Source organism: Chenopodium album, chromosome 26, assembly GCF_948465745.1.
Source record: "Chenopodium album chromosome 26, dcCheAlbu1.1, whole genome shotgun sequence".
Lineage (NCBI taxonomy): Eukaryota > Viridiplantae > Streptophyta > Magnoliopsida > Caryophyllales > Amaranthaceae > Chenopodium > Chenopodium album.
In genome coordinates this window covers 14,666,937-14,680,424 of record NC_137859.1, presented here as the reverse complement: position 1 = coordinate 14,680,424, position 13,488 = coordinate 14,666,937, and the positions used below count along the sequence as shown (strand labels likewise).

General features: G+C 35.2%; 3 protein-coding genes across 4 annotated transcripts; 2 read left to right on the top strand and 1 right to left on the bottom strand.

The window, feature by feature from the left end:
- Positions 1-1,163: 1,163 nt before the first annotated feature.
- LOC145616876 (uncharacterized) lies at positions 1,164-1,721 on the top strand. The gene has a single exon (XM_081671593.1). It carries the CDS (start codon positions 1,164-1,166, stop codon positions 1,719-1,721), a length of 558 nt encoding a protein of 185 aa, XP_081527719.1.
- On the top strand, positions 1,179-5,869 carry LOC145617597 (uncharacterized). Of its 2 annotated transcripts, none has more exons than XR_014107761.1 (5): positions 1,179-1,671; positions 1,828-2,114; positions 2,996-4,285; positions 4,369-5,044; positions 5,136-5,869. XR_014107761.1 is itself a non-coding variant. In XM_081672312.1 (5 exons), the coding sequence occupies exons 4-5, from the start codon at positions 4,654-4,656 to the stop codon at positions 5,744-5,746; spliced, it is 1,002 nt and encodes a 333-aa protein (XP_081528438.1). In that variant the 5' UTR covers positions 1,179-1,671; positions 1,828-2,114; positions 2,996-4,285; positions 4,369-4,653; the 3' UTR covers positions 5,747-5,862. The 2 variants fall into 2 exon arrangements, 1 of the variants encoding a protein (XP_081528438.1); XM_081672312.1 differs by having other exon boundaries at positions 5,136-5,862.
- A 13-nt stretch (positions 5,870-5,882) lies between these two features.
- LOC145617599 (uncharacterized) lies at positions 5,883-6,407 on the bottom strand. The gene is made up of 2 exons (XM_081672313.1): positions 6,173-6,407; positions 5,883-6,091 (listed from the first exon to the last, which is right to left on the bottom strand). The coding sequence occupies exons 1-2, from the start codon at positions 6,395-6,397 to the stop codon at positions 5,969-5,971; spliced, it is 348 nt and encodes a 115-aa protein (XP_081528439.1). The 5' UTR covers positions 6,398-6,407; the 3' UTR covers positions 5,883-5,968.
- Between the last annotated feature and the right edge of the window lie 7,081 nt (positions 6,408-13,488).

Here is a 13,488-nt window from a genome sequence, read left to right as displayed (position 1 = left end):
GGCTAGGGGAGGTTTTTTCGGGGGAGGGGAAGTCGTGGCTCACGCGGCTAGCGTTGGCGAGGGGAGGGGAAGGGCGGCGAGGGGAGGGGGAGAGCCGACGAGGGGCAGGGGAAGGCCGACGAGGAGTTTGGTGGCTGAGAAAGATGAAATGTGTGGTGTTGTGGTGGTGGTGGTGTGGTGGGATTGATTCCCTTTGTTTTAAAAACAAACAACAAAGCAAAAAAAGGGTATTTTCATTCCATTCTTCTCCCTCATTTCCCTTTGTTCATTCCATTCTGATTCCCTCGTGCGAACCAAACGGCCCCTTATAATTTATCAAGCACATGCCAAGCTAGTGGAAAAGATTAGAGAGTTTCCCCTTGATCTAAAAATGTATAGTTCACAAACTTGGCTGCCTGTAAACGGTTCAACTCCGCTAGGGTGTAGGGTAATTTATCTTGCTTACCTTACGTAGGGTTTAGGGTAATTCATCTTGCTTACCTAAAGGGTAATTCGCAAACTTGGCTGCCTTTAAACGGTTCAATTCCGCTAGGGTCTAGGGTAATTCAAAACCAAAGTACTACCTACAATTATTATTATTTGCAGTAAAGGAATTTTTTAAGTTTCACAAATAATCTCATTGTATTGAATAATAAGGATCAGAGAATATTTTTTTTTTTTTCCCCTTACATACGTTAAGAATTTCTTTTCACTATCCATTGATGCCAAACTTACATTCTTGGAGTTAACAAAGTTAAACCTCATTTAAGTTTTGGCTTTTTAATTTTGTATAGGCTCTAGCATGGCCTGCCGTATTGCATCCTTTTAACTCTTTTAATATTCGTTGCTGCAAAAGCAATTATTGAATAAAGCTCATGTTGCTCACGTTTCATGATTTTGAACAAGATATATTCTTGTCTATTGCATCTAATCTGTCGTAAAGGAAAGAAAAGATCATTTCTTCCACTTTATTTAAAGAAATTAAAGCCAACGTTCAGAACACATAACCAAAAATAGAAGCTTATTCATTAAAAAAGTATAAAATGTTATGAGCAAAGCTATGTAACAAGTAGTAATAGATACGAAATACCTTATTATATATTGTGTACACGAAACCATGCATGCGTTACGATAAACAAGCTTAGACACTCAAAAAAAAAAAACCAAAAAAAAACAACTAAATAATGGAAATAGAGCTTTACAATGCTGCACTATCAGGTGATGTAAGCTTTCTAAACGATGCACGAAACAAAGAGATAGAGAGTGGTAGTGAGGACTATTTTCTTAAGCAAACCGACCACAAAAATAACATCCTTCACTTAGCAATTCAATATCAACAATTTGGGTTCGTAGAAAATGTTTTGAAGGGCTTAGTATCCAAACAAGCCATTGATGAACTGATAAATCAGAAGAACGAAGACGGAAACACCCCTGTCCATGTTGCCGCTGAGGTTGGCAGCACAGACATTTTTAAGCTACTCCATGACTATGTTTACGGACAGACGGTCCAAGTAGAGGGTAGCGCGTTCGTGATGAAGAATGGAGAGGGCAACATACCGTTACATGTTGCACTTATCCATGGTAACGTTGAGGTTGCTATATTGTTGGTTGAGAACCATCCTGAAATGGTTAGTGTTACCAACGATTCCAAAGAGACTCCCCTTCATCTTGCAACCATGCACCAACCTATTGGTAAGTATGAACTTCTACCGTTTTTATTTTATTTTTTTTATTTTTTTTAAAACGACTTCTACCGTATTTTATTTTGACTACTAGTTCAAAACCCGTGCTATGCACGGTTTTACAATAATATTTCTCAACTGCTATTTGTCACTCCCATTTTACCAGGTAACGCTCCCTTTTTGACTTGAATGGACCACTATGCCCTTTATGCAATTTGGGTTATAAAAAAGACCTTGTTCCCCATTTGGACACAATACATGAAACGGTCCCCTTACTTCACGACATTGTTGTCCCGAGCTTCCCAAAATCGGTCCCCACGACCTTGCAACCAAATCGGTCCCCACGACCACCTAAATTTTCTATTTTCAAAAATCGTTAAATTTGCCGACGGGTTTTGGGTCATGGACGGCGAGTGGAACATACGTACGCCGGAGAATGCGTCGGATCATTCTGTAAGTTTTTTTTTTTTTATTTTCGGTAATTAGGACATCCGCCTAAAATTTCCGGATGTCCTAGGTACATCCGCCTAAAATTTCCGGATGTACCAAGGAACATCCGGAAATTTCAAGCGGATGTACCTAGGGACATCCGGAAATTTTAGGCGGATGTCCCTATAATTTTTTTTTTTTTTTTTTTTTTTTTTTTTTTTTTAAGTACGTTTATTAAGTTTTTTTTTATGTATTTTTTTTTTCGTGGTCTTGTGATTATTGTTGTGATTTAGTATTTGATAATTAATGTAATTTTGTTGTATTAATATGATTATTAGTAATATGTTTATTTTTTGTTTCATTATTATTATTATTATTATTATTAGTAATATGTTGATATTATTGTTGTTGTTGTAGTTGATATTATTATTGTTGTTGTTGCTGTTATTTTTATTGTTGTTGTTGTTGTTGATATTGTTATTATTAATTAGTAGAAATATAATTTTAATATTAATATTAATATTATTAATATTGTTATTATTAATTAGTAGAAATATAATTTTAATATTAATATTAATATTATTAATATTATTATTATTATTATTATTGTTATTGTTATTATTATTATTATTTATTTATTAATTAACGTTATGGTCTTATAAATTGTTTTGTAGTTGTTGTTATAATTTTTTATTATCATTAATATAGTTATTGTTTTGTATTTGTTGTTATTATTATTAGTATTGTTATTAGTATTGTTATTAGTATTGTTATTATTATTATTATTATTATTATTATTAGTATTGTTTTTATTATTTTTATTATTTTAATTATAATTATTATTATTATTATTGTTTTTATTATTATTATTTTGACATAAAGCATGTTTTGTTTAATTTGTATAGGATATGGAATCTGAGGAAGGCGGTGACGGTGTGAATTATAGTGGGAATTTTGTCACCGATACATTTTTTCCTACATTTGACGATGCTGTTACATGGGCTGATGGTGTTTCCATAAAATTGGGATTTATATTGGTGAAATCGTCTTATAAAAAAACCAGATATGGTCGGCCGTATCGGTATTTGCGATGTGATCGGTCACGAAGGAGCAAGCCGAGAGATTTGGAGAACGCGGTACGGAAGGACACCAAAACCAAAGCTAATGGTTGTCCATTCTACATCAAGATATATTATGATGTCAGCACCGAAAGTTGGAAGATCATTGCGAAAAATGATCACACCGGGACACATAACCACCCAATGATTGTGTACCCAGAGGGTCACCGTAAAGTGAGCGGATTGAGTCCGGGTGCAAAACAGGTTGTGCGGGACATGACAAAGTCCAAGGTTGCTCCCCGTAACATCATGTCCACTATTGCCGAGCAATTTCCTGATGATCATCCAAACACCCGACACATTTACAATTGCCGAAATGACTTCAGGATGGAGATGTCCGAAGGAAGAGGAGTTGTTCAGCAATTTCTTCATCTGGCGAGAGAGAGTAAATACATTTACTGGTTCACGAATGATGATCACAACGTTTTGCAACATGCATTTATGGTGCACCCGATCATGGTCAACATACTCCGCACATACCCACATGTCATAGGTATGGATTCTACTTACAAGACCAATCGATATAACATGCCTTTCTTTGAGATAGTAGGCGTGACACCGACAAACCAGAATTTTCTAGTTGGATATGTTTTCATGTGCGACGAGTGCACGGCTAGCTATCGGTGGGTGTTCCAGAGATTAAGGGAGTTGATTGGGTTTGATAAAGAGCCATCTGTATTTATTTCAGACCGTGATCTTGGGCTATGTGCGGCTTTGAGAGAAGTCTTTCCAGGGACGTCACATTTACTCTGTCTATGGCACATCAACAGAGATGTGGAGGCTAAGGTGACGAAGATGTTTGGAAACAGACGGTTGGTGTCAGTTTTAGAGCTGGGAGATGGTTCAAAATCGTGAATGCAACAACACAGGCGGAGTATGATCGTGCTCTAACTGCCATGCAAGTGAGGTGGGGAAAATACCCGGAAGTGATTCAGTATGTTCAGAGAACTTGGCTTTGTCATAAGGAGAAATTTGTGAAATTTTGGACGAACCAGGTTCTTCATTTTGGTAACACCACCAACTGCAGAGTTGAGAGCCAACATTCAGCAGTGAAAACTTGGTTAGAATCATCCACAGGTTAGTTGTATTATTTTATTAGTTGTTCTCGTTGTTACGTAATTGTAATTGTATTTGAATTTACTAATTAGAATCATTGGCAGGTGCTTTGGATACCGTATGGGCCCGAGTCCATTGTCATATCGGTAATCGCATCATACAAATTCGTAATGACTTGGAGGCATCAAGGTCTAAAATTGGTCAGATGTACAAACGTACAGTTGCCACTGTCACGTATAAATGGCAAAGTGTCTCAACATTGCCTGAAAGTTCTGGATAACGAGACGAAAAGGATGCGGGATTTGAGTTACCAGGTCCATGAACGGTGTGGATGTGCTATGCGTCTGACCCATGGTCTTCTGGAAGACACTGGTTATTGGTTGTGACCCATGGTGCGTCTGACCCATGGTGCTTGCCAGATACATGAATCGATAGTTGCACAGACGGGATTGTATAGCAGCCAAATTCATTCTTTCTGGAAGACACTGGTTATTGGTTGTGATGGTGTTAACATTCCTGAAGTGGTAAATGATTCGACCGAGGAGGCTGCACATTTTCGGTCCCTGATCGACGAAGTCATGGAAAGTGACCCGGCCGTACGTCGAAATGTAACGCGAATCATTGAGGAGGAGCTACATCCAGATCATTCACACCTTGAAGAACCACATATCAACCTTAACACTCGTGGTCGACCGAAAAGAAATAACACCAGGCGTGATCGTAGCTATTTCGAGCATGTGAACCGTCAACACAGTCAACGTGGTGGTGACCAAGAACCAGGTAATACTACAATTCTATATTTAACATAAAAATATGTAAACTTAATACTTGTAGCTTTACTAATAATTTATCTTTTAATTTTGTGTTGTAGATCCAAGTGACATTAGTCAATGCAGGTATTTGAACTTGCTTCCAGCCCCAATGTTGCCGTACATTTCGTCTTGGAAGGATGTCATTGGTGATGGGAACTGTGGCTTTCGTTGTGTCGTCGACTTCTTCTTTGGCGATCAAAATAAGTGGTATGACGCTCGGGAAACAATAGCGAACGAGGTCGCTGGTCATCCTGATTTGTACGAACGGATTTACGGGCTTGGGCGACTTTGGATGAACGTGGAGCGTATTCGATGGGATGGTGGGGCTGTCGGGGAGCGGCATTGGATGGTTACAATTCAAGATTTATTTCCTATTGCTACGTGGTTCAACGCAAGGGTGATTTGTCTTGGAGTAGGCCTAGTACCAACTTGCTACTACCCATGCATCACAGTCTTACCGCTTAGGGCACGCAACGGGGTTCGGTCACCGACTCGAGAGTTTGTGATTGCTACAGTTGGTGGATCACATTTTATCCGTCTTGACCTTGTACCTGATTCACCACTCCCGCCGATTGCCGGTTGGTGGACGGAACACCACGAGGATAGTGTCAATGGATGGGATCAAGCATATCAATTGAGAAGGGACATGTGGGATGCATTAGTTAGGTAGTTTGTAATGTACATTCGCTAACTTTGAACATTTGTAAGAAAATTAGATTTATGAAATTAATTTTATATGTATTTGCTTTTAATCTAACATGATATGCAACAAAACATCAAATATAAAATAAAATAAGTGTCCAGTTTATACATTACATTTTTAAAAATAAAATACAAATAAGTTCATAACATAATTAAAACCATCACTAACAGAACATCTAATCAAAATAATCTAAAGTCCCATTTTTGACTTCCAATCAAATACAAGTTGCTCAGTCATTGTTCGAGTCTCACTCGACATTTCAGGATACTCAGCTAGTGCTCTTTGGTGAATCTCCATGGACCGACCCATCCACTGCAAATAAAACAATAACATATTATAACACAAAAATTAATAGAAGTCATTGTTAATATAATATTAAGCATTAATACTTACGTAATCAGTGTTAGTCCGCTCAGGCAGGTTGCTTGTAACTCCTGGACCTGGAGATACCCGCGGGTGAGAAAACCTGTACAGCCACTGCATGTAACCGGGCGCAACCGAAGGAGCTGCAGCACTAAGCCTGGGTAGGGCACCTAAAACAACACTCTGAGATACCCCAGGGACAAACCTGTTCCACATCACAGCTGTCATCTCAGTCGGGAAGTCTACCCGATACATCTTCAAGTTAGTCGGCCTCTTGGCCTTCTCTTGCCTGATGATCTCGCGGGGAATGCCTTGCACGAAACCAAGCTGGCGGACCACTCTATCAGGCATGTACGGCTCAATGATGTTACGGTACTGGATGCAGCCAATGAATAAAGTGGGGGGCACTCGTAATGCAGGATCAGCTCCGTACGGTAGCCAGTTCACCTCACGGTCGGTAAGCGCATCAATCCTAGTACGAAAAGCTAACAGGCGCTCCAGGTTCTTGCTAGGACATCCCGCTCCTACATCCCAAGCAGACGCACGAGGCATTTGAAGGTCCCGGGTCAAGGTACCCTGCTGTGGCCGAAAGCACGGAAAGTACTCGTAAATCCACGCTTGCAGAAGCGTGAGACAACCAGCAATCGAATCAGCACCTTTCCGTGATGCCGTGCCCAGTTGCCGATACAAGTAGGCCAGTGCAGCTGTTCCCCAAGCATACTCGTTAATAGGGACATCCGTGTGACATAGCTCGTGGAGGAAGGAAGGATGCGTACGGTTACCATTCTTGTCTACAAACAGTGTACCTCCAAGCACTAACCACAAGTATGCATCAAGCTGCTCACTAAAATCCCGGTCGACCGCCAATGTCGACTCAAAAATCTTATCAGTCAACACCCCACTACCCTGCCAAATGGTCTTTGTGCCGCAAACCTCAGACAGATCATCTGGAGTCATATCCATGGTGACCGAGCACTCGTCCCGTAACACGTCCATGCTAGGAGTAGTGGACACCATATTGCCTGCAACCCGTAACCCAAGTATGTTGTACACGTCGTGCAGCAAGATCGTAATCTCCCCAAATGGCATGTGAAAGGTGTTCGTATCTGGCTGCCACCTCTCAACAAAAGCAGAAATCAACGGCCAATCAAGTCTCTTAAACATCAGGCCGGGCAAGTGAGACAACCAACTAGCATCAATCTCCGCAATGTCCTCCACAGATTGACGGCCTCGCCAAGTACACAAGTCAGAACATAACTTTGTCCTACTCAAACAGCGCAAAACACTACGCTCCTGCTCCATCCAGATATACCGTGCCACGTGACCGCAAAAACTAGGGATAACTGACCCATCCTCAGGCCCACCCGGCATCGGTTCCTGCACTAACCATGCCTCTGCAGAGCTGGAAGTAGGCTGACTCGACCCACTACCAACAAATCTCCCAAACTGACCCCTATATACCATATGGAAATCCTGAGGGTCCTGTTCTTCATCCCGGTCACCAGCATGACTACCCGAACATTCGTCTTCCTCGTCAGATATGGGTGCTCCACTTGCAGAGTACAAAGGCCGACTACTACCAGACTGTTGGTCTCTCGACCAACCACTAGTAGACCCGTATTGCTGCTGTTCGGGCTGAACCGGTGAAGATCGAGATGTCTGTCTCCTAACAGACGCATTCAGACGTCGTGATATTGCATGTCGAGCACCAGAACCCTCGATCTACATAAAATTAAAAAATAATCCGATTTTAGTAATAATAATAACCATAATAACCATAATAACAATAACAACAATAATAATAACAACAACAAAAACAACAACAAATACAAATTAACAACAACAAATATAACCTTAACAACAACAATAACTAACAACAACAACAACAACAACAAATACAAATTAACAACAACAATAACCATAATAACAATAATAATAACACTAATATCAACAACTATAATACTAATCATAATTAAAAATATTAATAATAGTACTACTAATAACACTAATAATAATATTATTATAACAACAACAACAACAAAAAAAAAAAAAAAAAAAAAACAATTAAACAACAACAATAACCATGAAAACCCTAATATCAAATTAGTTTAATAATAATACTAATCATATTTTTAAAAATAATAACACTAATAATAATTATAATAATAATAATAATGATAATAATAATAATAACAATAATAACAATAATAATGATAATAATATCAACAATAATAATAACAACAATAATAATAATACTAACCATAACAGTTCAAAATAACAACAAAAATAACAAAATCCAAAAAAAAAAAAAAACAAATTAACAACAACAACAATAACCTTAACATTAATAATAAAAACCTAATATCAACAAAATAATAAAAATTATCATATTTTTTAAAATATAATAAGCACAATAATAACAACAACAATAATAATAATATCAACAATAATCACCATAACACTTCAAAATAACAAAAAAAAAAACCAAAATCCGAAAAAAAAAAATAACAATTTTATTAACGGGCCAAAAAAAAAAAAAAAAAAAAAAAATTGGAACTTCCGCCCAAAATATCCGGAAGTTCCATGGAGGACCCGCCTGGAATTTCCGGATCCTCCATGGAACTTCCGGATATTTTGGGCGGAAGTTCCTGGATCCGAAAATAAAAAAAAAACAAATACCTCGTCTCCACCATCGCCGCCGCCTACGCCCCTGCCACCAGCGCCGTCGAAGGTCCTCCCTCCGAATCTCAGCCTAATCCGCCTCGAATCACCCATTTTCTTTTGTGTTTATGATGATTGTTGTTTTTTTAAAAAATGAAGAACAATTTTGGAATTTTTTTTTTTAAAAAAAATTGTTTTAGAGAGTTAGAGAGTAAGAGAGTTTGAGAGTAAGAGAGTTAGAGAGAGAAGTAAAGAAGTGAGAAATGTTGGTCGGGAAGGAAAAACCGTATTTATATATTAGGGGTAAAATTGGAATTTCAAGAAAAAAGGGGAGCGTTACCCGGTAAAATGGGAGCGACAAATAACAACCCCCTAATATTTTACTATTTGTTTATTAGAAACTGTACAAAACGAATCATTAGAAATTGCAAAAAAAAAAAATATAAAAAAAAAGTAAAATAAACATTGTGGTATACCATAAGATTAATCTCAATGTCTAAATTACATTACAATTAATATGAGACGGAAGAATTAATTAGATTTTAGTATTCGTAATATGAAAGCTACTATTTTTTTAATAAAAAAAAGTACTAACTATTCATGTTATTCTGGTTGATAACCAAAAAAAAGAAATAAATAAATAAAACTTTTTAATGATATCCTAATAGTACTCGTATTTTATAATTTTACCTAACATTTCATTCAATACCACTATATTTTTTTAATTTTATTTAAATTATTATTGTTGGATATCACTCCCTAAATTTAAGGCAAAAATTCTACTTTAGATATAGTAACAAACTTATATCAATAACAAAAAAAAAAAAAAAAAAAAAATAACAAAATATTTTGGCGGGAAAATTTTTTATATGGTGATGACACGTGTACTTAAGGGATAACTACGGGGATTACTTTAGTATATAAGTATAGATATCTGTGAGGTATTTGACAAATTAGAAGAAGAGAGAATAGAATGGCTTTTGTATTGCTTGATCATTATTCATCAATAGGTTGAGTATTCATACAAAACCTATGCTCATACTCCGTAATATAAAAAACAATCTTTTTAAAAGATATAACATATATCATAACGATATATTCATTAAATATTATCTTAACATAAATAAACCTAAATATATTCTTCTCACGATAAGATATATATACGAAAAATATATCGCACGTACATTTTCCGATATCTCGTATCTCTAACACCCTCCTACAATCGTAACAGCAGTAAAACGAATGTTGCGATTGGAAATTCTTCACTTTGTTGAAGTCAATCGAGTTGCACTACTCTGTTGATGTCGCCTTCATTAAAATTTGTTTTCATCAATCAAGCAGGAACGTCATTCTTTTCGAACATGCAAATATAACAATTTTAGTTTTTCCAGAGCAAAACCGTGATCCAATCAAATATTGGTCTTTTAGAGTAAACCACACTAAAACCTCTTAAAGGTCTTTCAAAGTAAACAACACCCAAATCTCTTAATGGTCTTTTAGAGTAAACCACACTCAAATCTAGCTCTCGATGGTCTTTCAGAGTAAACCACACTAAAATCTCTCAATGATTTTTGAGAGTAAACCACACTCAAATCTCTTATTGGTTTTTCAGAGTAAACCACACTCAAATCTCTTATTGATTTTATTTTAGTGAAAAACCAAACTCATATCCAAAGGAGCAAAATCATGCTCGAATCAACTCATAAAGCCTGTCTCATGGTACAAGGAGAACCACATACATGAACTTTGTCTCACGGCACAAGGGAAACCAATATATCTTATCTGACGACACAAGAGAGTCAAAAACTTTTTTTTTTTTAATCAAATCAAGGTCAAAGCTCATACCCTAATTCAGGCCTATTCTCTTCAGATTATTTTCAATTCAGTTCAGTCAATTCAGTTCTTAATTTCCTTCTCTAATAAAATATTCAGTTCAGTTCAATTTAGTTTAGCTCAGCTCAGTTCACCCTCGTCAACTACAAAAAACCAAAAAAAAAAATTCCTCCCTGGTTTAAATGGAAGCATCACAAACCACAAGCATAAGTCTCAATAAAATCAAACCTCACATATGATAAGTTTTTAGACAAATCTATAATTTTGGTTATCCCACCGGGTGGGTTTAATATTTTAACCCACCGGCAGGGGAAAATTTGTGTAAACACTCCCAAGATCTAACCTGCTCTTAATACCATGACAAATCAGAAGAACAAAGAATAGAATGGCTTTTGTATTACTTGATCATTATTCATCAATAGGTTGAGTATTTATACAAAACCTACGCTCATGAGATAAAAAAAACAATCTTCCTAAAAGATATACCATATATCATATCGATATATTAACTAAAAATTATCTTAACATAAATAAACCTAAATATATTATTCTCATAATAAGATATATATGGAAAATATATCACACATACATAAAAAGACACATGTACCCCTCCATTTTTACTTGAAAAGACAATTATGAATTAACTGGGTACAGCTCGTATTTAACACCCCTTTTTATTTGGGTATAAAGCCCTATTGACTAACTTGACCATTTCATATTCACAAATTAACATAATTTCCATAATTCGTATTTTCATATAATAACATATATATCTTTTAATGTTACTTCTTTATCGTTGTATACGTGTGACATAATTGTAATAAATAGTTACAATACTAGGTTAGGTACCGTGCCATGCACGGTAATTTGACATTATCTATATTTTTATGGTTTCACCAAAAAACTTATACGGAGTATCATTTTCTTCTTATTAACTAAAATACATATCTAAAAACTGTGTATTTAACTTGTAAACAGATTTCTTTTTTACATATTAATTCACTCTCTCTTATAGGAAACTAGGTTAGATCCCGTGCCATGCACAGTAATTTCAATACTTTTAATACAATTATTTTACAATAAAAAATAATATCAAATTGCAAAATAGGATGAAAGTTTTGTAATTACAATTTTTTTGAATCTTTAAAGAAAACAGAGGAAGAAATGCATGCACGACTAATAAAAATAACCATGGATTACATTACAAAGTTATAGATAATATTACATTATTGTATTATATGACTTTGTTCCCGTCATAAAATAAATAAATATATAAATCTTTGTTGAATGTGTAAAAATGAATACTTGCCAAATAGAAAAGAAATATTATTGTAAAGTAAGTATTAAACTAAATACTTCTCTAAGAAGCTTTGAAAAAAAAAAAAGAAAAAAAAATAAAACCTTTTGGAGGGAAAATTTTTAACCAGGTTATGACAAGTGTCATTTCTGGTTTCGCCTTTAGTATAGGTATATTGATTGATATTTTTTTCTTAATAGTCAACATATATCTTTCATGGCAAGCTTCATAATTTGATAAATTAATCTAAAAATAAATAAATTCTTGTTGCATAGTGTGTCACAAATTATGTTAAGAATCTGTTTTTTTTTTTTTTTTAACTTGAGTTTATGACATAGTACATCTAATTTTTTACTTTATGTATTGTATCAGTTTTGTTTCCAAAATAGATTTTTTTTACTAAGGAACACACTAAAAAATGACACATTTCATAATTGGCGTGTCTTTTAGTATATAGTAAAATTATACACACCACTTTAATTTGCTATGAATTCTAATCACTTAGAGAAGCGAAAGAGCGGAGTTATTATTATTATTCAAAGGATAGTAAAAGCATACTCACTTCTTTATTATGAATTATAATCAATAGATAAACAACTAAATTTATAGATAAACAATAGGTAAGAAATACGAATATTTTCATGTAATGTATTAGAATATATCGCACATATTTTATATGTTAGTATTTTCTATTATAGTCATAAATATTTGTGTGGATATCAACTCTTTTTTATTTTAAGTAATTATCTTTGTTATTAACGTATAAGTATAAGAAATTATTTTTGTGTAAGATTTATTATATGATTGAATTTTTTTTCAAAAAATAAAAAAATAAAAAAAAATAAAAAAAAATAAAAATACTAAGGACACACTAGGAGATGACACATGTCATTGTTGGTGTGTCTTTTATTATATAGTATAGTTATTGATGATTGATGATTATATATAATTTTCAAGATAATCACACACAGCTAGCTTAGATAAGCGAAAATATGTCCATGTCACCTACTTGAGATCTTTAGACATTAATAATTAACTATAATGATGTGGAAAATTTGTCAAATGCATCATTTAAAGTACTCACTTAATCAATTGAAACCTTTTAAATTAAAAGTTGTAAATTGTAGCCCATGAGCTTTTATAGCTTGTTTTTTTTTTAAGGTTGCCCACCTGGTTCACCAAAGCTTAGGTCTGATTACATTCGGTTCCGACTTGGGTAGCACACTTGGCTTATGGTGGGTGAGTCTCCCAACAAGAGTTTCTTGCATTCGGTGAGGCTTGAACCCGTGACCTCCCTTAGCGACATCAAGTTGCTTACCTCTTGAGCCAACTCTTGTTGGTCTTTTATAGCTTGTTAATTGACACTCATTCTCATCTTTCGGTCATAATTTCAAGAGAATGATCATGCATTTTGTCACCGCCCATGAATTTTATTGAGTGGATGAAATCTCCTTGCAATTGCGCAATTAAAAACCATAAAGAGGAAATTGATGTAGGGGAAAAGAGGAAATTAGGTATCTCATTAGTTAATATGCTTCTAACAACGTTGCATTCT